The 25,558-nt window shown below is 34.9% G+C and overlaps 1 protein-coding gene across 3 annotated transcripts in view; it reads right to left on the bottom strand.

Moving 5' to 3' along the window:
- Positions 1-25,558, bottom strand: part of SOS2 (SOS Ras/Rho guanine nucleotide exchange factor 2) — an 89,813-nt gene that overhangs the window by 27,158 nt on the left and 37,097 nt on the right. For 2 of the 3 annotated variants that reach the window (XM_025919113.2, XM_086709788.1), the window contains exons 7-13: positions 24,986-25,096; positions 21,074-21,172; positions 8,505-8,632; positions 7,117-7,772; positions 5,589-5,670; positions 4,093-4,215; positions 81-184 (exon numbers count right to left, since the gene is read on the bottom strand). In XM_025919113.2, the coding sequence (XP_025774898.1) occupies positions 81-184; positions 4,093-4,215; positions 5,589-5,670; positions 7,117-7,772; positions 8,505-8,632; positions 21,074-21,172; positions 24,986-25,096 (1,303 nt within the window). The remainder of the gene's footprint in view (positions 1-80; positions 185-4,092; positions 4,216-5,588; positions 5,671-7,116; positions 7,773-8,504; positions 8,633-21,073; positions 21,173-24,985; positions 25,097-25,558) is intronic. The other variant, XM_086709787.1, reaches the window with a different exon arrangement.

The following is a 25,558-nucleotide window of genomic DNA, read 5'->3' as shown; positions in this document are numbered from 1 at the left end:
AGTTTAGCTTATTTAAAAGTCAAATTTAAAAATCAACTCATGTGCAACATAAGATTCAATCAAACCTTTAAATAATATACCTCTTACACTTGAAATGAAGGATTCTAGTCTCTCAAGCAACTCCAAATCTCTTTCAAAGTCATAAAAATGATGTTCAACCCAGTGCCGAAACACATTTAAGATCCTAAAAAAAAATGGAAAGAAACACATTTTAGCAAAACCTAAGCTTCTTCTACTTCTCTAATATCATAGTGACAACTTTATATACAAGGGCCAATATAACACTCAGAGTTTCTATTTTGTATTTAGTTAAAACCTTAAGTACTTCAATGATGTGAAAACCGGTCTCAAGACTAATTTATTGTTTTAAAATTATACTTTAAAAATATTTATAAGCATAAAAATTGTAGTTTCCATATTTAACTACCCCTTTATGCTTAGGAAAAGTAACTTTTCTTTATAGATATGTAGAAAATTCATCTTCTGTACAGTACAAACGCTATCTTAAATTCTTAAATTGAAAAGGATTTTTTTTAAAGATCTAAATTGATATATTTTTCACATAAAATGGCAAATCAAATAAGATTAGTGTATTTGTTTCCAAACTCAAGTGCTATCATCAGACTTTTGTTATCTACAGTTATGCCCACATTTCCTTATTTTATGTCAAGATAAAAATATTTCTGACAGAGCTGTTTTGTAGTACCTCAAAAATGACTCTTACAACCTTGCAAACAGAGATTTAATCTATCTGTATAAATATAACATTATATATAACAAATATAACACTACATAATGATAGTGTAAATTAATTACTTTAGAATTTTTTCTTCATTATTTTAAAAAATGACCATTTGTAGGTTAGCTTCTCTCCCCCCCCAACCCCACCCGACTTTAGTTTTTCTCCCAGGCTAAGAAAAAACTTTAAATTCCCAATCTCTGTCATGTTATCTATAATAAAACAATCTTAAGTTACTGTGTGCCTGGTAGACTCGGTGGCTTAGAAAATATTTCAAAGAAACAAAACTGTTAACTTCTAGTTCACACTTAGGTCAATCTGTTGCCAATTTCTGTCCTTCATAATTTCTACAGCAGCTAATGTAATTTTAAAATTAGTATCATGTACAGGAAAAAAAATCTTATAATTAGACTTCATCAAAATTAAAAACTTCCATTGACCAAAAGACATTATTAAGAAAATGTAAACAGATGGGGCACCTGGGTGGCTCACTCAGTTAAGCGTCTGACTTCCAATTGGGTCATGATCTCACAGCTCGTGAGTTCGAGCCCTGCATCAGGCTCTGTGCTGAAAGCTTAGAGCCTGGAGCCTGCTTCAGATTCTGTATCTCCCTCTCTGTCTGCCCCTCCCCCACTAGTGCTCTGTCTTTCAAATATAAATAAATGTAAAAAAAAATTTAAAAAAAGAAAAATGCAAATTAAAACTACAAAGACATACCACTATACCCCACCAGTTCAGCTAAAATATAAAGACTGACATAACTAAATGTTGGTGAGGATATGGAGCAACTGGAACTCTCATACATTGGTGGTAAGAGTGTAATAAAGAACAACCACTTTGGGGAAAGATTCGACAGTTTCTTTTAAAACCAAAAACATAAATACTCTACAAAGCTAGCCACTCCACTCTGAGTTATTTATCCAAGACCTATGAAAAAATATATTCACAAAAGATTTATAAAATAAAGTTCATAGCAGCTTTATTAATAGTAATAAAAAACTGAAAAGAACCCAGGTGTCCTTCAGTGGGAAAAAAAAATTGTGGTATATTCATATTGCTACCTTAGCAATAAAACAGAAGAAACTACTGACACAAGCAAAAACATGCTCAGAAGCATGATGAGTGAAAAATGTCAGACACAAAAGAGTACATAAGAATCCGTTTATATGAAATTCTAAAACAGGTAAAACCAATCTATGGAGGAAGATGAATACTGCTTTGGGCAATGAGGACAAAAATTGATTAGAATGGGCATGAGGAAACTTTCTGAGGTGATGGGAACATTTATATCTTGAAAGGAGTTTGGATTATAGAGATGTATGTATTTGTTAAAATTCAACCAAAGTACATTTAAGATGTGATTGTTTTGGGGCTACTGGGGGGCAACTGGTTGAGCAACCAACTTGATTTTGACTCAGGTCAGAATCTTAGTTTATGAAATCAAGCCCCACATCAGGCTCTGTGCTGACAGCTCAGAGCCTGCTTGGGATTCTCTCTCCTCTTCTCTCCTACCCCTCTTCCACTCATGTGTGTGCATGTGTATGCACATGTACTCACTCTTTAAATAAACTTAAAAAAAAGATGCAAAAGTACAATAAACAAATAATGCACTTTTAATGATATACAAATTGAAGTATTTAAGAAGTGTACTTTGAAATACATCCCCTAAATTTGACGATTAATGGACCAAAAGAAGAATAATAAATGAATATATGTGTGATAAAATAAATATAGCAAAATTAGCAGTAGATCTAGGTGGTGGATGTATGAACTCTCACTGTAAAATTCTCTCAAATTTCATTTATGTTAAAAATTTTGCAATACAACAATAGAAAATGTTACAATCGTTATGAAAATTACCATCATTGCTAAAAATTTTTTTTATTTTTTATTTATTTATTAAAAAAATTTTTTTTTCAACGTTTATTTATTTTTGGGACAGAGACAGAGCATGAACGGGGGAGGGGCAGAGAGAGAGAGGGAGACACAGAATCAGAAACAGGCTCCAGGCTCTGAGCCATCAGCCATCAGCCCAGAGCCTGATGCGGGGCTCGAACTCCCGGACCGCGAGATCGTGACCTGGTTGAAGTCGGACGCTTAACCGACTGCGCCACCCAGGCGCCCCGCTAAAAATTTTTTAATGTTTGTAGGACTGTTTTAACAACCTGGCTTGTATTTCAAGGCCATCTTGAATTCCACCCCATTCATTCCATATAGTTAATACCACCTACTACTTCTTGCAATACATGGTCTTCATTTCTGTTGAGTCAGTTTCCGTACTTATTTCGTCTGCACACCATTCTCACTTTTGTCTTCTTGCCTTTGTTCATACTATTTCCCAGGACCTTGAATACCTATGGTCATTTTCTGCCTACCTAAATCCTATACACCCTTTAGGGGCACTCAGATTTACCTCTTCCAAGATGGCTTCCCCTAGCTAATCTTAGCTATTGCTCAAATTATATAGGGATATATTTTTTAAAGCCACTTAAACATTTAAAATAGAATACATAACTATTATTACCGAACACAGAGCTCAAATTCACAACCCCAAAATCAAGAGTCGCATGCTCTGACTGAGCCAGCTAGGTACCCCTTAAATTTTTTAAAGTTTTGGCTGAGAGTCATGTAGCTGGGAACTCTATCATTTCTCTGAAAGTACATTCATTTGTGACAATTATCCTGGAAAATAAATCATATACTCAGTTCCAAAGTTGTAATTTATTAGTTAGCAATAATCAAGGAATCTTAATATTTACAAAGAAAAAAATATTTAGATCATGTACAATTAGGGACTGTAAAGAAAGCTAGTCAAAGGAGCTTCCAATTTCCAATCTCAGTGGTATAAAAAACGAATACAGGCTTAAGAAGTCAGAATGGAGTCTGAAACCTGTCCTGCTGTTCTCTTTATATGACCTATCTCAAATTACTTTATCTTGCTAAGTTTCAATTTCCTCATATAAGTTTCAATTTCTTTCATATATAAAGTAGTAACTGTATTATGAGGATGAGATAAAAACGATAAGGCATTTAGGTACACAGTGAGTACCTAACAGCTAGCAGCTGCTATTATCAATTAACATTTTTAGAAATTGCTGAAATGATTTTTTAGATGAAGTAATAAATGTCTATGTTTTGTGTGAGAATAATGGGGAAAGAGCTATAGATTCCATAAATATCATAAACTATAAAATAGCCCAGAATTACTAGATGATCACAAAGGAGGAGGAGCAAAGTTGACAGTAGGCACACTCACATAAAATTTTATAATTTTTACTTAATAGGTATCCTGGTATGCTAACTGTATATTGAAAATTGAACAGCACATAAAAAATAAAATATTCAGGCCAAACCTAAGTTGTACTGGTTGGACATATTCCTTGCGAAACCTTTTAAGGTCTGCACTGATTGGCTGTTCGCCTTTCTCTACTGCCAATTTATCTGCTTCAGTAGGTTCTGGCTCTGGAATTTCAAATCTAAGAAAAAAAAGAAGCAAAATAAGAGAAATTTTTTGTTTCATATACAAATGAAAAGGATTTAAAATACAACAGAAAAAATATTTTATTTAAGCAACTTTCTTTCTTATCATTTATGTGAAAAGTGCAATTACTGATAAACTTTCCCCGAAGTATTACATACTGTAAGAAATTGTTCTTTAGCTATACAGTAGGAAGGTTTAATATTCTTACTTTTATCAAAACAAGTTGGTAACTAGCACTGATCAATACAGAAAAGGTCAATTAAAAAGATCAAGCTATATAAAAATAATCTATAAGGAGAAAAACTTTCTTAAATGATGTAACAGAATTGGTACATCTAATAATCTGTCCTTAATATTTATTTTGTTAAAATTAAAGTAGACATAAACTTCCTTAAATGACTATACATACAAGAGAAGGCCCAAACTGAATTTTAAACAATATTTGAAGAACACACTTAAGTGGATAAGGTAACAATCAAAGCTAAAACAAATAAAAGGAAACCTTGCCCAATCATAGGAAATATAGCTAAAATAGGAGTCTAAGAAATGTGCTTTCCTTATTTTGGACATGGAAATACAACTAACTAGATCTTCATAGCACATTACACTGATTCAGTCTGGTAAACCTAGTTTCACAGTACAACATAATGATACAGGTGAAGATGTAATTCTGGTATTAGGTTTTTATATGTGAAACAAAAATTATTTTGGAGCCCAGACACTATCTAAAGAAGAAAAATTCAATCCAAAACTTAGAGTTTTTAAAAAACTAATCACAATGAAGGAACTGTTAATTTTTTTACATATAAGACTTTAATTATGTTTTTAATAAAAATATTTATCTTTTGGAAAATGAAAATGAAAATATTTACAGATGAAATATGTTGTGTAGGATTTACTTCTAAATAATCCTGGGTTAGAGTATTGAAGTCAGTAGGGAAAGAGATGAAAAATGGGTTGATAATTACTGAAGCTGGATGATGAATAAATGGGGTTTACTGTACTCTTCCATTTACTCTTTTATATGGTTTGAAATTTTCTTTAGTAAAAAGTCTATTTTAAAGTGACAAGTAAAAAAGTCTCTTTTAAGGAAGTTTTTATTGCCCCCCAAAAACTCATTTAAATACATACTCAAAATTGGGTCTTTTTGATTACCACTATAAATATTGCTATGATCTGAAGAGACCTCTGTTATAAAAGATATTTCAATGAGCATACTGTTTGAAGAGAACAGTAATACTACTAATTTAATGCCAAATATATTATGTTCAAAAACTAGCTGAGCACATACTAGGTCCCCATCACTTTGCAAGGAACAAAGTAGTTAACTTTTTATCAAGTGTTAAGTAAAATAAATATTTTTCTTACCGTTCAATCAGTAAGCTTAGTAATTCCTGTGGTTTACAAAATGAACGGTATGTAGTAAGAAAAGTACGGACAAAATTGGGATCTGAAAAGATAAAGAGTATAAAATGGGACGTATGTTCAATTTATTCAGTTTCATTAATTCAAAGTAGCATATTTTGGAGGACTTCCTCCTTTTTTTTTCAATGTTAATTTATTTTTGAGAGAGAGAGAGAGAGAGAGAGTGAGAGTGAGCGTGCACGCGTGAGAGCAGGAGAGGGGCAGAGACAGAGAGGGAGATACAGAATCTGAAACAGGTTCCAGGCTCTGAGGTGTCAGCAAAGAGCCCAATGTAGGGCTTGAACTCTGAACAATAAGATCGTGACCTCAGCAGAAGTCAGAAGCTTAACCTACTGAGCCACCCAGGTGCCCCTTTTCCTTTTTCTTTTTATTCTGGTTCCTCCCACCATGGTCTTCCTGCGATTATGGGATTTCTTTTTTTTTAAATTAAAAACAATTTTTAATGTTTATTATTTTTGAGGGACAGAGAGAGACAGAGCACGAGCAGGGGAGGGGCAGAAAGAGAGGGAAACACAGAATCCACAGCAGGCTCCAGGCTCTGTCTGAACAGAGCCCGACGCAGGGCTCGAAACCCACAAACCGTAAGATCGTGACCTCAGCCAAAGTTGGATGCTTAACCAACTGAGCCCCTCAGGCACCCCATGGTATTTCTTGATAAATGAGGACTGTTTTCCAATTTAAGAGTCATACAATTTTTATGAATATTTAATAATTAATGAAGTTAACAATATTATACATATATATTTTTAAGTTTATTTTCAGAGAGAGACAGAGAGAGAGAGAGAGAGAGAGAGAGAAAGAGAGAGAGCACAGTGGGGGATGGGCAGAGAGAGAGAGGGAAAAAGAGAAAATCCCAAGCAGGCTCCACACTGTCAGTGCAGAGCCCGACGTGGGGCTCAAACCCATGAACCGTGAGATCATGACCTGAGCCAAGTCAGACGCTTCACCAACTAAGCCACCCCATGTGCACCAACAATACTGTATTTTAGAGACATTTAATTAGTTATTTATTCCCTTTGATCCTATGGAATTCTTTTTATATTTTAGAAGCAATCCCTTTTTTTCCATGCCTCAAGCATTTTTTTCTTTTTGCTTCAAGTTTTTAAAAAAAATTCTAGTTAGTTAACATACAGGGTAATATTGGCTTCAGGAGTAGAATTTAGTGATTCATCACTTATGTACAAAAACTGGTGCTCATCACAAGTGGCAAACTTTTTTTTTAAGTTTATTTATTTATTTGGAGAGAGACAGCACAAGCAGGGAAGGAACAGAGAGGCGGTGGGGAGAGACAGAATCCCAAGCAGGCCCTGTTCTGTCAGCACACAGCCAGATGTGGGGCTCGAACTCACAAACTGTGAGATCATGACCTGAGTCAAAATCAAGAGTCAGACGCTTAACAGACTGAGCCACTCGAGCGCCCCAAAAATGGCACAACCCAGGTAAGCAAGCATTTGTAATGAGTTTCACATACCTGCATACATATGATATGTTAACCTTTCAATTAATTTCACCACAGTTCCTCCTTTAATGATGGGAATTCCACTTCTACTTTGCAAGTTGTCTTCAAAAACAATGTTTTCCTCAGAGTCTTTTACCACAAAACGATACACTTCAGGACTTGGTAATCTCAATGGCTGCTCATTTTCTTCTTTCAATAACACTGAATCTAGCATTCGATCTAGTGTACTACGATAGTGAAGAGAAATAAGTGCGGCCATCCAATTATTTTTCTCCTCAGCAGACTTAGCAGCAAATATTATGCTGTTTTCATCTTTGGATACTATTTCAAAAGCATGTTTACACTCACAGGTATCTTCTTTATCACATATTTGTATTTTCCTCATGACAAATTTTTCTTTTAATCTGTATTCTGCACTACTGTAACCTGGAAGGCGTGACTGGCTATGATTGGGCTTACAGCTAATCATTAAGCCATCAAAGAGAAAAATATGCCGTTCATGTTTAGCACCAATTCGTGTCAATGGACCTTCCATAATGAATTCATTACAACACTGTCCAATATCTTTGCCTTCCCATCCATCTATGTTTTTCTGAATTTCATTCATTTTTTTAATAGCCAGATGCTTGCTTCTTAAGTGACGATTATAAAAAGGGCAAATAGGATCCCTAAAAAAAAAAAAAAGATAAATTTAGCTTTTTCAATGACTAAGCAATCTAAATTTCTTTAAGCTACCTCAAATCAAGTGATAAAAATATTAAATAATCAAACACTAGATTTTGCGCTCAGCATTACTTCCTCCTACTAACTTTGCCACAAAAGACACACGCCTCAATTTCATTATTGTGAAAGAAAAGTACTATACAAACTGTATTTCATTCCAAATGCCATAAGAACTAAAGTTACAAAGAATCCTAAATTTCTTATATAACATACAAAAGTGACTATATTTAATAAAATTTTAAAAGATATACTATCTCAACAATATGACAATACCAATTAAATTTTTTTTTAATTTTAGAGAGAGACAGGGAGAGAGAGTTTGAGTGGGGACAGAAGGTGGGGGAGAGAGGGAGAGGGAGAGAGAGAGAGAGAGAGAGAGAGAGAATCTCAAACAGGTTCCATACCCAGGGCAGAGCCCATCACAGGGCTTGATTCCAGGACCCTGAGACCATGACCTGAGCCAAAATCAAGAGCCGGACGCTCAAGTGACTGAGGTACCCAGGCGCTCCTGACAATGCCAATTTTAAACTCAAAGACCAAAAGAAAAATGTAAAACAAAAGTATAACTTTCAAGAATGCAATTATCACTACGAATAAGACTTCTTTTAAAAAATTAGGCATCAGATCTATATATGAAGTATGCAGAAGCATTCATATTTTCAACAGTTTGGAATTACCCAGGTCGGCGTCTAGGTGAATACTGCTTGTAAATTCGGTCCATACTACCTTGGAGATTCATAAGAGCAGTAATAGCTTGGTTCAAACATTCTCTGTCTTCCTGCTCTTCACTACATGCTTTCAATTGCTAAAAAAAAACAAATATTAAACCTGCATTGTTCAATTCTTTTTTTTCTTATAGTTAAAGAGCAACAAAAATTATTAACTCTAAATGAATTTTAAATATGCTTAATAATATGCTTAATATAACCAGCTATACTTTTATTTCATTACATACCTGATCTCTCAAAACCAACTCTCTTTCTACATATGTAAATATAATACACATATAAAGTACTACTGCCAGAGCAATCAGAAAAAGAAGTGTGAAAAACATTTGGACATTTTCCAGATACATAAAAATAGTTTGAAATATGCAAAACATGAAGCTTACAGGTTGCTTTTGTTAGTGACTATAAGATAACCACATAAGTTATTTCATATTCTTGAATGATTAAGTTCTTATGTTTCAGAAATGTCTAAAAGCTTGCATATCTTTGTTATATAACATAATCAAGTATACAAAATTAAGCAACCCAATCCATCATAAACTTTTCTGCAAACAGCATCTTTGAGATTCAACTGGTATCTTTTACAACATAAAATTCAACCACTGTAGTAAATATCAAAAACCATGAAAGCCAATATTCTATCTCATTAACACTTAGAAATAAGGTTTATAAATTTTTAACAACTCTGGCTTTATTGGACTTATCCAACATTTCTCTTGTATCTCACTCTCAAAATGAAAGAAAATTTACCTTGTAATAAATAATTCAGTTTGGATGATGATCCAATGTTTTTGTTTTTTGAAGAAAGAGCACAAGCAGAGGAGACACAGAGAGAGAGAGAGAGAGAGAGAGAGAAGGAGAAGGAGAAGGAGAGGGAGAGGGAGAGGGAGAAGGAGAGGGAGAGGGAGAGGGAGAGAAAGAGAGGGAGAGAAAGAGAGAGAGAGAGAGAGAGAGAGAGAGAGAGAGAGAGAGAGAGAATATCCTAAGCAAGCTCCACACTCAGTATGGAGCCCGACATGGGGCTCAATCCCACAATCGTGGGATCATGAACTCAGCTGAAATCAAGCGTCAGACATTCACCTGACTGAGCCACCCAGGCACCCCTCCAACATTTCAATTTGTTTGACAAAAGAAGTCAAAGTGGAGCATTATGTAGATATTATATACAGATTATATAGATACAAAAATACACTTATGCAAGAACAAATATGGAAAACTTATAATCACTTCTTTCAGAAAATTTTTAAAAATTTAAACCTATTTCATGATTTTAAACTACCTTACTAGAAATTTTGTGATAAATTTTCCTGATATTCCAAGAACAGTCTGAAAACCATTCAATAATGATCCCCTTTCCTCAGCAAGGAACTGAATAAATATTGTTTGAGTGCTAGGTCATTACCTTTTTTAAGTTTATTTATTTTTTAGTAATCTCTATACCCAACATGGGGCTCAAACTCATGACCCTGAGGTCAAGAGCTGCATGTTCTTCTGACTGAGCCAGCCAGGCTTTCCTAGGTCCATTACCTTTCATTTATATATCCTAAAAATTATTCTCCAGAACACAGAGCCATCTGTGGCATGTTTTGAGATACATGTAGAAGTCTTATTACCAAAAGATCAGCAATATAAATACTTGAAGAGACTATCATTAGAAATAAAGCCTTAATTTCTAGATTAAGAAATAAGAAATTGAGAGGATGAAAGTAAAAGAGGCAAAATACCAAAGAAATTGGAAAAGGATCAGGGCTTGGTCATTCGGACTTCTAAAGGTGAAACATTACTAGCCAAATCACTTATTTTGCTGCTTTAAAGATTTCTTGCAAAAAGATTTTTCTCAGCTCTACTCTAAAACATTTCCTTAGTAAATATGGGTATTGATGATATAAAATGCTTAATTACAGTTTTTTTCTTACTGCTTCTGTCAATCCAAATTTCAAATTATCTCTAACAATGACAGTCTACCAAAATGAGAGCTGCTCTTCTATTTAGGTGTATGAGGATACTATTTCTACAGTCTACTTAGTCTTCAGGCTGCTCAAACTCATCTACATAAATGGCCATGTCATTTCTAAATATCCATGTTATAATTAAAGGCTGTCAAGGAACAGGAAAAAAAGGATATTTCGAGGATATTTCAGGGTATTTAAAGCATAGGATTTCCTAGTGATCAAAGTACATAAAGCAGTGGCTCTGTTTGCCATGATCTTAGTTCACCAATTTGCTAAACATTTCCTGAACTTTAATTAAGATCAGTGAGATTTAATAAACATCAAATAAATACCCAAGCTGTCTACAGACATTTGAAAGAATGTATTCTAAACATCTTACGGCAACACAGAAATTACCATACTGAACTACTTACAAATAAGCCAAGCTCTTTCACATCTCTATGGCTTTCTATAGGGTTTCTCTGCTCCTCCTTATCCACCTGGCAAATTAGCCTCTGGACAGCTCAAATGCCTCTTCTCTATGAAACTCTTCCTTTTTCTCCCTCCTTATATTCTCTTAAAATAATATCAAATTTAAAAAAAATTTATGAAAACAATACAAATAATTCCTGTATAATAGGAGTAACCAACTTTTAACATTTTGCTACATATGCTTCCTTATTCTGTGTGAGGGTATGTGCACCATTTTACCCCTGAACTATTTGAGAGTAGTGTGTGATGCTATCCTTTCAGTTCCTTGCTGAGGAAGGAGAACCGCTGCTAGTTTTGAGATGGTTTTTGGAATGCAAGGAAAACTTAAGAGATACACAAATTACTCTCAAATACTATCATTCCCCTTCATTCCTTTAATATGCCAGCAGTGCATCTTATGGCAAAGATACTCTTCTATGGTAGTGACTGACTTCAGGAGATGTAACATTCATGAAGTTCTATTATCTAATTTTGTGCATATCCAATTTTGTCAATGTCCTGATAATCCTTAGAGTAATTTGACCTCCAATACAGGATGCAGTCAGGTTTCTACTGGCTCTCTCTTTTTTCCAGTTTTATTAAGATATAATTGACATACAGCACTACCTAAGTTTACCATGCACAACATGATTTGATTTACACATACTGTGATTTACTGCCACTCTTAATTTGCAAAAGCTCCTCAGCATTTACCTTTCATTGCTCCCCAAAATAAATTACACACCAAAGTAGGATAAAAATCCCTATATCCCCAAAGCCCATATTAATTTTTTTCTTACTTCCCTAGACATTGCTACTCCTGCCTCAGCAATTCCACAGTACTACTTCTTAGACACTTAATTACATTTACTTGTTGTAATTATTTGTTTAATGTTTATTTTCTTCACTAAGCCATGAATTCCTTAAACCCTGGGATATGTTTTATTTACTTTTATGTTTATTTATGTTTTTTTTTTTAATTTTTTTTTTTCAACGTTTATTTATTTTTTGGGACAGAGAGAGACAGAGCATGAACGGGGGAGGGGCAGAGAGAGAGGGAGACACAGAATCGGAAACAGGCTCCAGGCTCTGAGCCATCAGCCCAGAGCCCAACACGGGGCTCGAACTCACGGACCGCGAGATCGTGACCTGGCTGAAGTCGGACGCTTAACCGACTGCGCCACCCAGGCGCCCCTATGTTTATTTATGTTTTGAGAGAGCGAGTGAAAGACAGAGTGTGTGTGCTCAAGCAGGGGAGGGGCAGAAGGAGAGGGAGAAAGAAGTCCCAAGCAGGCTCTGTGCTGACAGTGCAGAGCTTGACACAGGGCTCAAACTCATGAACAGTGAGATCATGGCCAGAGCTGAAACCAACAGTCAGACACTCAACCAACTGGGCCACCCAGGAGCCCCTATTCATTTTTAGTATACTACATGGTAGATATCCAAAGGTAATTAGAATGAATGACTACTGTATAAATACTTATAATTTTGTTAAATGTTTAGACAAATAACAGCAATACACATTTACTTAGTTCTTACTCTATGCATGCTCTTTTATGCATTACCTTACTTAATCTTTGGTACAACTCTGTAAGACAGGCTCTATGATTATACATATTACAAATGAAGAAACCAAGGTACAGAAAGGTTAAGTAATTCACCCAAGATGAACAGCAGAGTGCATTCAAACCCAGAAATTCCGATTCCAGGGTTCATGTTTTTTGCTGTGCACTACACTCACTGCCTATCTACAATGATGCAACACTATGCAAAACACTGGTTTCTGCCTAAATCTGGTGACCATGAGTTGAAGGGGACCCCCTCAATGTTAAAACAAACTGGATAATTACACAGTTTAAGAAATAAAATGAAGTTGGTGTGCTTTGGAAAAGAGGTCAAGGAGAGAAATGCCCTTTCAATATATGCCTAAACTAAGCAATAAAGTGGAAATGATCTTTCATTAAGATGTAGTATCTTATTGGGAATACAAGCTGGCACAGCCACTCTGGAAAACAGTATGGAGGTTCCTCAAAAAACTAAAAATAGAACTACCCTACAACCCAGCAATTGCACTACTAGGCAGTTATCCATGGGATACAGGTGTGCTGTTTCAAAGGGACACATGCACCCCCATGTTAATAGCAGCACTATCAACAATAGCCAAAGAATGGAAAGAGCCCAAAAATGTCCATCGATGGATGAATGGATAAAGAAAATGTGGCATATATATACAATGGAGTATTACTCGGCAATCAAAAAGAATGAAATCTTGCCATTTGCAACTACATGGAAGGAACTGGAGAGTATTACGCTAAGTGAAATTAGTCAGAGAAAGACAAAAATCATATGACTTCATATGACGACAAAAACAGGGAGGGGGACAAAACAGAAGAGACTCATAAATATGGAGAACAAACTGATGGTTACTGGAGGGGTTGTGGGAGGGGGGATGGGCTAAATGGGTAAGAGGCATTAAGGAATCTACTCCTGAAATCACTGTTTCACTAAGTGCTAACTAATTTGGATGTAAATTTTAAAAAATAAAAAATAAAATTTTTTAAAAAGATGTAATATCTTATGAACTTGACTAAAGAATATATTCCTTGCTTACTTGATAATCATTATTCTCCTTACTTGTCTATAAGTATATCCCGAGATTTTACACACCATGTAAGTTTTTTCTTTATGAGACTTCTTGAAATACTTATCATGATTCTCTTGAATTCCTATAAAAATGCTGTATCTACTATGGATGTCTGTGTGCCTGAAGGTAAATTACAATAAATTATAAATTTGTTTCTAATTCATTATACTGGGAATTCAGTCTTGGTGTGAAATAATATATGTGATCAATTCTTTTTTTGTAATAATAAAGTTCTCTCAACATTTTCATAAAAACAGTGTTTTAGTAATTTGGTGAGAATTCAACTCATTGAAACCTATCACTTTTCTTTATATGCTTTGAAAAAAAATGCATTATCTTCCTTAGGATGTCCTTGAATCATGTGGCAGCACTGAAAGAATACTAATTATGTAGCAAAATATTTCTTGTAGTCTTTTTCAATAGATAGAACATTTCTCTTAATAGAGATTATCTCAAGGTCTTAATGTTATAATACACTCACACACAGGAACACAAAGCCAGTGACAAAGCAAATGTTACATAATCTTAAGAATTAGTGAACCTAGGTGAAGGGAGCACACTATACTATTTTTGCACCTCTTCTCTGTTTTTCAAAGTAAACAGGTATTTCCTAAAGAAACTCAATTGTCTCATATCGGAATATTGTCTTCTCTTTCCCAATGAGCCTCATTAGAATTATTACTAATAGGTCTTCCTGTTAAGCTTTAAATTAAATTAAGAAGGATTACGTTCTCTTGACAGGAGACTTTTTATTCTTTCCATGACTAAATTTCCAAGGAATGACCAGAGAAGCAAAGAATGTTACTTGGCCTTGAACACATCAATTCTGAAGTGAGACAAGTTCTTACCAACAGAAGAATAAACATAGAATATGCTACAAAATAACAAAGTTACTTATAAACCAGGAAATGAATTATTTTTTTCTTGTTCCTCTTACATAAGGATTGAATTATGTATTAAGAAAAAAATCTATAATTTATCTGAGGAAAAAAATTAAAAAATGAAAGTAGTTTGTCATCAACCTCAGAAAGATTAAATTTGAAAAGAACCAAAAAGAAATATATTACCTATAAGATGAACTTTAAAGTACTGCTATGAATAACAATAATATAACAATTTACTGTAAAGTAATTTCAAGTAAACTATATGTGATATACCGTAATTTCTCCTTATGTAGTCATTTTTCTATTTTGTTTATCATAAATTCTGGTTCTGGGAAATAAAAGTTCAATAATATTTATTTATTTTTTAAACTTTTTTAATGTTTATTTTTGAGACAGAGAGAGAGACAGAGCATGAGCAGGGGAAGGGCAGAGAGAGAGGGAGACACAGAATATGAAGCAGGCTCCAGGCTCTGAGCTGTCAGCACAGAGCCCGACACGGGGCTTGAACTCACGAACTAGGAGATCATGACCCAAGCCGAAGTCGGATGCTTAACCGACTGAGCCACCCAGTCGCCCCAAAAGTTGAATAATATTTAAATGCTATGTCCACAAATAAATATTCCTTGGTATATGACTGAAGCAAATACTTCAGATTAAAACAGGTTTAAAACTGCTCCAGGATTGTGCTTTCTATTCCCTAAGGAATGTGATAGCCTTAAGTTACACTGGCCTAGCTTTCTTTCTTATGGTTCTCTTCCCAAAGTAAGCTTAACATGAAATGAAATTTCATTTGGATGAGTACTTGAGCCAAACAATATCACAAAAAGGCAATCTACAGAATGGAAGAAAATATTTGCATCTGATATATATGATAAAGTACTAATATCCATAATATATAAAGAACTCCTATAACACAACAACAAAAATGTAACCCCCCCCCCCCAAATAGCAAAGGATTTAAATAGGTATTTATCACAAGAAGATACACAAATGACTAACAAGCATATGAAGAGATAGGTGCTCACCATTACTAATCATTAGGGAAATGCAAATCAAAACCACAATGAGCTACCACCTCACATTCATTAGGACAGCTATTATAAAAAACCAAAATTACAGGGGCACCTGGGTGCCTCAGTCGGTTAAATGTCTGACTTCAGCTCAGGTCATGATCTCATGGTTAGTGAGTTCAAGCCCCACGTCAAGCTCTGTGCTCATAGCTCAGAGCCTGGAGCCTGCTTCAGATTCTGTGTCTCTGTCTCTCTGTGCCCCTCCCCGTCATGTTCTCTCTCAAAAACTAATAAACATTTAAAAAATACAGACAATATCAAGTGTTGATGAGGATGTGGAGAAACTGGAATGCTTGTGCATGGCTGATGGAGATGTAAAATGGTATAGTGCTATGGGATAAAGTACAGTGATTCTTCAAAAAATTAAAAATAGAATTACCATCTGATTCAGCAATTCCATTTCTGGGTATATATCTCAAAGAACTGAAAGCAGACTCTTGAGGAGATATCTGTGTACCCATATTCACAGCAGCATTATTTACAATAGCCAAAGAATAGAAGTTACCCAAATGTCCAGTCACACAATGGCTCCATAACAACATACTTAGCATACTTAAAATGGTTAAGATGGTAAGTTTCATGTTATGTATATTTTACCGTAATTACAAACAATTTTATGTTTTAAAGAACCAACAGTATCAGGGGCACCTAAGTGACTTAGTTGAATGACTCTTGATTTCAGTTCGGGTCCTGATCTCACAGTTCATGAGACTGAGCCCCATGTCGACTGAGCCCCACATTGGGCTCTGTGCTGACAGTGCAGAACCTACTCGGTATTCTTTCTCTCCTCCTCTCTCTCTGCCTCTCCCCAACTCATGTCATCTTCTCTGTCTCAAAATAAACAGCAAAAAAAGAAAAAAAAAAACACAATAGTATCACAGTCAGAAAAGATTTAAGAGTAAAAAGTAGTTTCTCATCTGCTCATGTGATAATCCATTTAGCTTGTGTTTAGAATTACTCCTTATTTCAGTGTTTTTCAAACTGCCTGTCATAATCCATTAGTGGATCACCACCATTTTTTAAAAGAAACAGAACAGAATATAAACAGACACAGCACGAAATGTTAAGTAGCATTTCATGAAAGTTTTTGTTTCATATGTTTGTGTGTGTGTGTGTGTGTACACATACGTACATATACACTGATCTGATGTTAAATGCATTTCTCATTGTGGATCACTCCCACTATGTAACATAAAGAATGATTCTCACAGGACAATAAATGCTAATAACTGGACCACATTCTACAATATTTGGGCCCTTGTGATCCCACTAATTGAATCGTATGCTTAGCAAGAATCAGTGTATGTTTCCAAATATGTTTATGCAAGTTGTGCCTATACCGCAATTATGTAATTCAATTACTCACTACATAAGTCAAAGAAATAGGAGTATAAAAGGAGATATTTATATGAAAACTCAAATAATTTTAAAGGCAAGCTCCTTTGAAAAGGTATAAGGAAAATGACATAAAAATTTTGGAAAAATTATGAAAACCTAGGTTTTTGCACTCAGATTGTTTTACAAACATCTTCAAGTTCATGTACCATCTAAAAGAAATGGAAAATAGAGGGGCGCCTGGGTGGTTCAGTTGGTTAAATGACGGACTCTTTGTTTCAGCTTAGGTAATAATCTCACAGTTTGTGAGTTCAAGTCCTACACTCTGTTTTGACTGTGCTGACAGTGCAGAGGCTGCTTGGGATTCTCTGCCTCCCTCTCTCTGCCCACCCCTCCACCTTTCTCTTTTTTTCTCAAAATAAATAAACTTAAACACGCATTATAAAAAATAAATAAATGGAAAATAGATATTACAGAAGATAATTTTTGTGATATAAGAAAGATTCACAGTCAAAGAAAAGATTTTATCCTAAGTCAACAGATTAGCACATAAATACATACAAATGTTGATCTATAGGGGTTTTGTGTGTGTTTATGAGAATGAAATGTATATAATATTCAAAATGACTGTTTAATTAGCTGACCAACTTCAGTCCCAATTACGAGGACATGGAGTCCAGTGATTAACTGGTGGCAAAACAGCTACCAGGATCAGTCTCAAGATAAGTCAGGCCATCATTATTAATGATGCAGACATAGCTGTAAAATTAACCCTGAAGATTTTAATTTTTAAAAATTTTTTTAATGTTTTTACTTATTTTTGAGACAGAAACAGACAGAGCATGATCAGGGGAGGAGCAGAGAGAGAGGGAGACACAGAATCCGAAGCAGGCTCCAGGCTCTTAGCTGTCAGCACAGAGCCCAACGCGGGGCTCGAACTCACGGACTGTGAGATCATGACCTGAGCCGAAGTCGGACGCCCAACCGACTGAGCCACCCAGGCACCCCTGAACATTTTAATTTTTTTAATGTTTTATTTATTTTTGAGAGAGAGTGAGAGTGAGTACAAATGGAGGAGGGACAGAGGGAGAAGGGACAGAGAATCCAAACTGGAGTCTGTGGTGACAGCAGTGAGCGCAACACAGGGTTTGAACCCACAAACTGTGAGATCGTGACCTGAGCCAAAGTCAGACGCTCAAATGACTGAGCCACCCAGGTGCCCTAACCTTGAAGATTTTAAAAACCAATCATCCACATAGGGAAAAAAAAGTAAGCTTCAATTATAAAGTCAAAGAAGGATTTTAAATATTGGCACATACTAGAAGGCAATTATAAGACTAATGATAGGACTTCCAATTAGACATGAACATTCTACAAAAATTTTAGAAATCTAAGTATACACCTAGGGCAGACAATATATTATTCATAATGAAGGCTGCAATTATTTTTATGAGCTCTTTAGAGATCCATTTGTCTCCACAGAGACATTCAGAATCAAGATGTTCACCTATTTGTGCTCAAAAACTTTAGCATCACACATTATGGGTAATAAGACTTCATAAAGAAGAATTCCTGAGGGGCACCTGGGTGGCTTGGTTAGTTGAGCATCAGACTCTTGGTTATAGCTCAGGTCATGATCTCGCTGTTCGTGGGATAGAGCCCCACATGGGATCCCACATGGGATTCTCTCTCCCTCTCTCTGCACCTCCTTTGCTTGCATGGTCTCTGTCACTTTCAAAATAAATCAATAAACTTTAAAAAAAAAAGAATTTTTTTTTAATCTTTACTTATTTTTGAGAGAAAGAGAGACAGAGTACGAGTGGGGGAGGAACAGAGAGAGAGGGAGACACAGAATCCGAAGCAGGCTCCAGGCTCCGAGCTGTCAGCACAGAGCCCGATGCAGAGCTCGAACTGGTGAACTGCGAGATCATGACCCAAGCCGAAGTCAGATGCCTAACCTACTGAGCCACCCAGGTGCCCCCAAAAAGAATTCTTGAGATAGCTTCTCATTAGAAATCACCAAATGAATTCCTTGCCTAGGTGCCTACAAGATACAGAGTTATTCTGGCTTTAATGTTATTACTAAAGAGTTAGATGGAAAAAGTCTGAACAGGTTATCTAAAATAACAACTTGGTATCCTAAAGGAGATGTACAAAATACTTATGCAGAAAGATGCCTAGCTTCTAAAAAGTAATTTAAAATGTGGAAGGGGGTGCCTGGATGGCTCAGTGGGCAAAACGTCCGATTCCTGATTTCAGCTCAGGTCATGGTCTCAAGGTTTGTGAGACTGAGCCTCACACTGGGCTCTGCGACAGCCGGAGCCTGCTTGGGATTCCCTCTCTCTCTGCTCCTCCCCTGCTCACACACTCTCTCTCAAAGTAAATAAGTAAAATTCAAAAACCTTTTAAAAAAATGTTGCAGAAGAAAATTTTACTAAGCAAGATATTTTGAAATTACAAATGAAAAAGGGAACTAATCTGAAAGTAGACAAAAGTCCTAGATGTTAGCTGGAGTCAATGAAGATCAGTAGCTATGACATAGAGAAATTAGGATGTATGGTACCCTGAAAATATCTATCTCCCCACATGCTGACTTGGGTAACAGTCCTAAAGATCAAGTTAAAGTGCAAAAGGAACGTGGAGTAGAAAAAGAAACATACACTCACGAATTGTGATGCCTGTCTAAAGGCAGCAGATATTCTTTTGTAACTAAGTAGTAGTGCTTTAAAGGCTTCAAGGAATAAATAATGAGAAACCACCCGTATCTCATCAGTGAAACTATAACCCTTAGATTAAATATAGAATATACTCACTTTTAATTAATGCACAATAATAACAAATAGAAATATGGAATGCAAAGACAAGCCACAGGAGAGAAGATATTTAAAATGGCAAAAGACTTCAATAAAACTACAACAGTTATCTAGAAGGCCAATAAACATATACTCAAGCTCATTAATAATCAAGGAAATATAAATTAAAAACACCAGATACCATTATAAATATACCAGATGACCATTAATTTAAAAGTCTGAAAATATGCATAAAGAGCAACATAAACACTCATGCATTCTCTTAAGAGTGTAAACTGTACAACCCACTTTGGAAAACTGCTTGGCATTACCTATTACATTTGAAAATATGCACATCTTATAACCAAGCAATTTCATCTTTTAGTATATACTCTAGAGAAATAAAATGCATGCACATATGTACCAAGAGATATGTACAAGAATGTACATATCAAGCGTTATCAGCAATAGCAAAACACTATTCATCAGCTAGGAAAGGATAAATAAAGTTGCAATGTATTCAAACAATGGAAGAAAAACTAGAAAAACATACAGTATCAATAAATTTTACAAATATTACTTTAAGAGAAGATACAAGACACAAAATAATATATAATATGAACTAATTTATATCAAGTTCAGATACAGACTATATATATTTTTAGTGATATATATATATATCTATCTATATATATATATATATAGATAGATACATATACGTATATGGTTAAACTGTAAAGAAAAGCATGTAAGTAAGTGCCATTCAAGTCGGCATTGTGGTTTACCTCTGGTGTGTTTATACATTCATTTATTATATAACATGTTTATATTTTACATTTTTCTATATGTAATATAATTTACTAAGTTTAATAAGTTTATACTTTTTTATTAGAACCTTTAACAATTCAATATATTTTTATGTTTACTGATCTTTAAAAAGAGTTCAAGTTTTACTGTAATTCTTTTTATATGTTGCTTGGGTTCTAGCTACGAGAGGAAGAATACTATACTGTATGGAAAAAAGAAGTGCTTTTCTTAATAAGTTAAAATAATGGAAATTTAGACCAATGTTTTGCATTTTACTAATTAACGTAAGAGGCAAATCACTGTTACTGTGTGCCTTCAAAAATTAATGAAAAAGTAATCTCTATATTAGTACTTTGAAATTCTGTATTACAAAATGACAGATAAAGACATATTTTCCTCTCTCTACCACTTGGAAATGATATGAAGACAAGAAACATAGGGTTTTATCCATGGAAAAGAAGGTAGACATTTAAGGTACTTTATTTTTATGAATAGAAAGTATGAAAAATAATATGACCAGATTAAAACTAGTTCTTAAGCCTCATAAATGCAAGTACTTTCGGTTCAGGAAGACTTCATCTTACCTTTAATAATTCAAAATAGTGCCAACAATGATATACAGGCACCAGCATAAGGCGTGGAAGGACATAACGAACTGCCTCTTTAAAACCATCAGCAATGGACTGTAAAGTAAAAAGATGTAACAGTATATCTCTGGTATCAAGAATGTACAACAGCAGTGCCTAACACAAGTAACTTTTTATTTAAAGGTTATTTGTTTTGAGAGAGAGAGAGAGTGAGAGCGCGTGTGCAAGTGGGGACGGGGCAGAGAGAGAGAGGGAGAGAGAGTTCCAAACAGATCCATGTGGTCAGCGCAGAGCCCAACATGGGGCTCAAACTCAGGAACCATGAGATCATGACCTGAGCTGAAGTCAGATGCTTAACCGAATGAGCCACCAAGGTGCCCCTTAACACAAAAAACTTTTAAAGATATAAGATAACAGACTTAACCAAAACAATAATGGAAATCATGTTCTATATGGAAAGAGAAGCGCTATAAAATCAAGGGTTTTTTCCTCCTTTAAGTTATTAGATATATACATTTCTTCATCTCTTATACAGCCAAAATAACTTTCACAATAGTCCTATACAACTTTTTTTCAAAAGTTTTGGCTTTCCCATACCCTAAAAGATTTTTGAAAGCTATGTATCCTCTTGCACATTTTTGTATCATCATTTGAAATATTTTAAGTGATTACAAAGGATGTATTTTTTGGAATGTTGCATACTATAAACGTGATTTAAATATGTTTCACCAAACAATGATTAAATAAACTTCAAATTTAGCTTATTTTATGAAAACATCTCTCATATAACAACATTGACAAAGCCGATCTTCATTGTCAAAATAAACAGCTAGATCAGACAATGTCTTCAAAAAGTCTTGGCTGCATTCTTAAGTTCAAATACAAGTTAATGTCACAATCTGAAGTACAGAAACCATCTGAAAGAATCTATAACTGCTTCTAACATAGTGCATCCAGGTATGAGAACATCACAAGCCTTCCCTCTCCATTATTTCAATGTCCAATGAAAGATGAGGTACTCTTCGGGGTGCCTGGGTGGCTCAGTCGGTTAAGTGTCCAACATCGGCTCAGGTCATGCTCTCGCAGTTTGTGAGTTCGAGCCCCGCGTTGGGATCTGCTGACAGCTCAGACTCTGGAGTGTGTTTCAAATTCTGTGTCTCCCTCTCTCTCTGCCCCTCTCCCTGTTCATGCTGTCTCTCTCTCTCTCTCAAAAATAAATAAACATTAAAAACTTTTAAAAAAAAGATGAGGTACTTTTCTTTTAGGAAGTTAATATTCACCCTTGTAACAAACATCTTACTTCTTAATCCTCGGATAGTTAGATACGACAAGACAGAGATATGACATGACATTTTAGCTACTGAGAATTTTTAACACAATTAAACCCACCTCCTGCTATTTGAAACCCTTTTGCTTTGTACTCAATGAATTCTCCTTCAAAAGCAAAAGTTTTGTGTTCTCCCTGGCTGGGACCCTTCAGGTTTTTATACTTTGGATCAATGCATAATGGGAAATTAAATATTGCTGGCAAGGGTAATGTGTAAGGAAAGTTGGAAGAGAAAATGCAAAAACACAAACAAGGTAGCAGGTAGGCTAGAAACTGATTCCCTGAAAGCTGTCTGTGCCCTTATATCACCTGAAAAATCTTAGTGAATAGCTAGGGTTAGGTATATCCCAGTTTTGAAAACTAATCGTCCACAGAATAAATGATTTTTTAAAATTTAGAAGGGATTTAAAAGTCACTCATATTGATTTTAAATGTCATTAAGGTTGACTTAAACTAGTATTTCTCCTCATTAGATAAATATAGAAAACAGCAATAAAGGAGGAAAAAAATCTTATATGATGCTTTTGAAAGTATTCTCATAGGCAAGGGGTGCCTGGGTGGTTCAGTTGGTTAAGTGTCCAACTCTTGACTTTGGCTCAAGTCATGATCTCACGGTTCGTGAGATCGAGCTCCATCTAGGGCTCTGTGCTGAAAGCGTGGAGCCTGCTTGGGATTCTCTCTCTTTCTGCTCCTTCCCTACTCACTCTCTCGAAAAATAAAAATAAACTTTACAAAAAAAAAAAGTGAAAATATCCTCATAGACAAACACTGCCATAATTCTCATAAATCGTTCACTGAAGTTAAATTACAATTTGTTCAATGGACTTGTTAACATAAGATGCACAGTCAACTTACTTTCCTAAAGATTAATTTCTTTCACCATTCAATTAATGAAAGTGATGTCAATCACTCGATATATTTTCATATATTTTATATATAATGCTTTAACTGGAACTAAGATGAAACTTAAAATTAAGTCTACAAAGATCATCTATATTGTTAATTAGCACTGAAATGGCTACTAAAGCATATTCTCAAGTGCTAATGCAATGTATATTTATAGTGTAAGAACCATAAATCACACAAGCAAATGTCTGACTATTTAACATGTGCCAAATGTGCTTAGTGTATTCCCATTTGGTTTTTACAGTTTAAAACCATAAGAGATCTACATTATGATCATTTCACAAATGAGCAAACAAAGTCTCAGAGATTAAGTGACTTGCTCAAGATAACACAATTACTGACTGGCCCAAAGCCAGAAGTTCTAACTCCAGAGCTCATGTTCTTAAAGTGTGCTATACATCTTCTAAACAAGTTTTTTTGTTTTCTGTTTTTCTTAACGAAGCATTACCTTCTTCACTTTACACTGAATGAGTCTTTTTAAAGTTAATACAGTACAAGTGAGTTTGGCCTGAAAAGGGTTTTATCTAAGTCTTTGAATTTCATTTCATATCTGCAGCAATAGCTTAAATAACTGGGTCCTAAACATTCAAATCGCACAGTAAGAACTCCTAATAAAATAGGAATGAAACAAGAAATGCAAAGATCTTACAGGCAGACTGTCCCATTTACATAATGTTTACTTTATGGCTTATATGAATATAGAATATTTAGCTTAAGAAAACTATTCCTTCATTGAAGTAAATTTTGAGAATTAGGTGTCATTTTTATTCCAAGTTGACAAATTACTCAGTGTAGAGTAGAAGTAGGAGACAATAAAGGGAATTCACACTGATGAAGGCAGAGGGATGGTAAGTTCAGTTTTGAACACATTATATTTGAATTGCTTGTGAGACATCCAAGTGAATTAGCTCAAAGGGCAGCTGGTTATATGAAAGTGTACAGTCGCACGTGCACACACACACACACACACACACACACACTGCTCCAAAGAGAGCAGTTTGAAAATACAGATAGGAAGTCATTAGCATATAGGCAACAGCTGAAGCAAAATGTACAGATAAACTTACCCAAGGAAAGCACAGAGGGGCAGAAAAGCAGGGGCTGATAACAGAAATTGGAAAACATCTACAATTAAGGAGACTAAGAAGAAATCAACGAAGTAAGATAAAAATGAGGACAAAGTATCGAGGGAGCCAAAAGGACAAGGAGGGGACTAACAAATACTACAGGCATAAATATGAAATAAAAATATCCACCGGACTTGGATATTGTATGGATATTACATGAGGATATTCTCCACTCTTTATGATTTCTGTTCTAGGGAATTCTCTACTCTTTATGATTTCTTATTCCTGTGGGGAGTAAGATCCTGAAATTGCTCTGCATATTAATCTCTATATCCCAGACCTAGAATGTGCCATATTCTTGTAGCAATCAGAATGTATAATAATATTCTAGAAAAGATTTCTACATTAAGGACAGACTGAAAGAACTCAAGACAAAAATAGAAGACAATCTAAAATAAGCCAACAGTGAACATATTTTGAAGTACTTGCAAATTATTTCCTTATGTGCTTTATGAAAAGATTCTAGAACTACAAATATTTGAAGGATAAGATGGTGAAATATTTCTTTAGTTGCTTTATAAAAAAAAATAACATTCAATTTAAGTTTACCTGAAAGTGTAGAGCCACTGCAGGTCTGGCCATCAACTTACTGAAATGTTCATTAAATTTTGGAGACAGAATATCCTGTGATAATGTTTCATAAGGATCAAATGCTTGCTCCTGTTTTGTTTAAAAAGGAGAATGTGTTAGGTTTAAAAGAACATCTTTTCTACTAATATGGCACAGATTACTTAATGGCAAATTTTTATCAAGTCTTCAACTAAGTTTCAGAACTTTTTGCTTTCTACTTTTAAGGGGCAAACAATAGCCAGGAAATTTTTTTAAATGTAAGTAATGATCTTGAGTGATAGATGCTGAGGTCTTAAAATAGGTGACTGAATCTGTGGTCAGAAGTTATCAAACTTAGTGCTTATGCACATTTATCCCCAGTAAATAGAGAGGATTTATTAGTAAAAAGAAGGTTGGGATTTGAAATTTCAGTTAGGCTTACCTAGATTGAAATGAATTTATACTTAGGATACTTCCAAGGAAGCAAAATGTACCACTGTTTTATCCACTCCACACTTTTCAAAATTAGAAAAAGAAAGCAAAGACTAATATACGGTAAAATAACACAGCAGA

This window comes from Puma concolor, chromosome B3, assembly GCF_028749965.1.
Source record: "Puma concolor isolate L17-30 chromosome B3, mPumCon1.1.hap2, whole genome shotgun sequence".
NCBI classification, from domain to species: domain Eukaryota; kingdom Metazoa; phylum Chordata; class Mammalia; order Carnivora; family Felidae; genus Puma; species Puma concolor.
The sequence above is the reverse complement of the archived record's forward strand: the minus strand, read 5'-3'. Positions and strand labels throughout refer to the sequence as shown.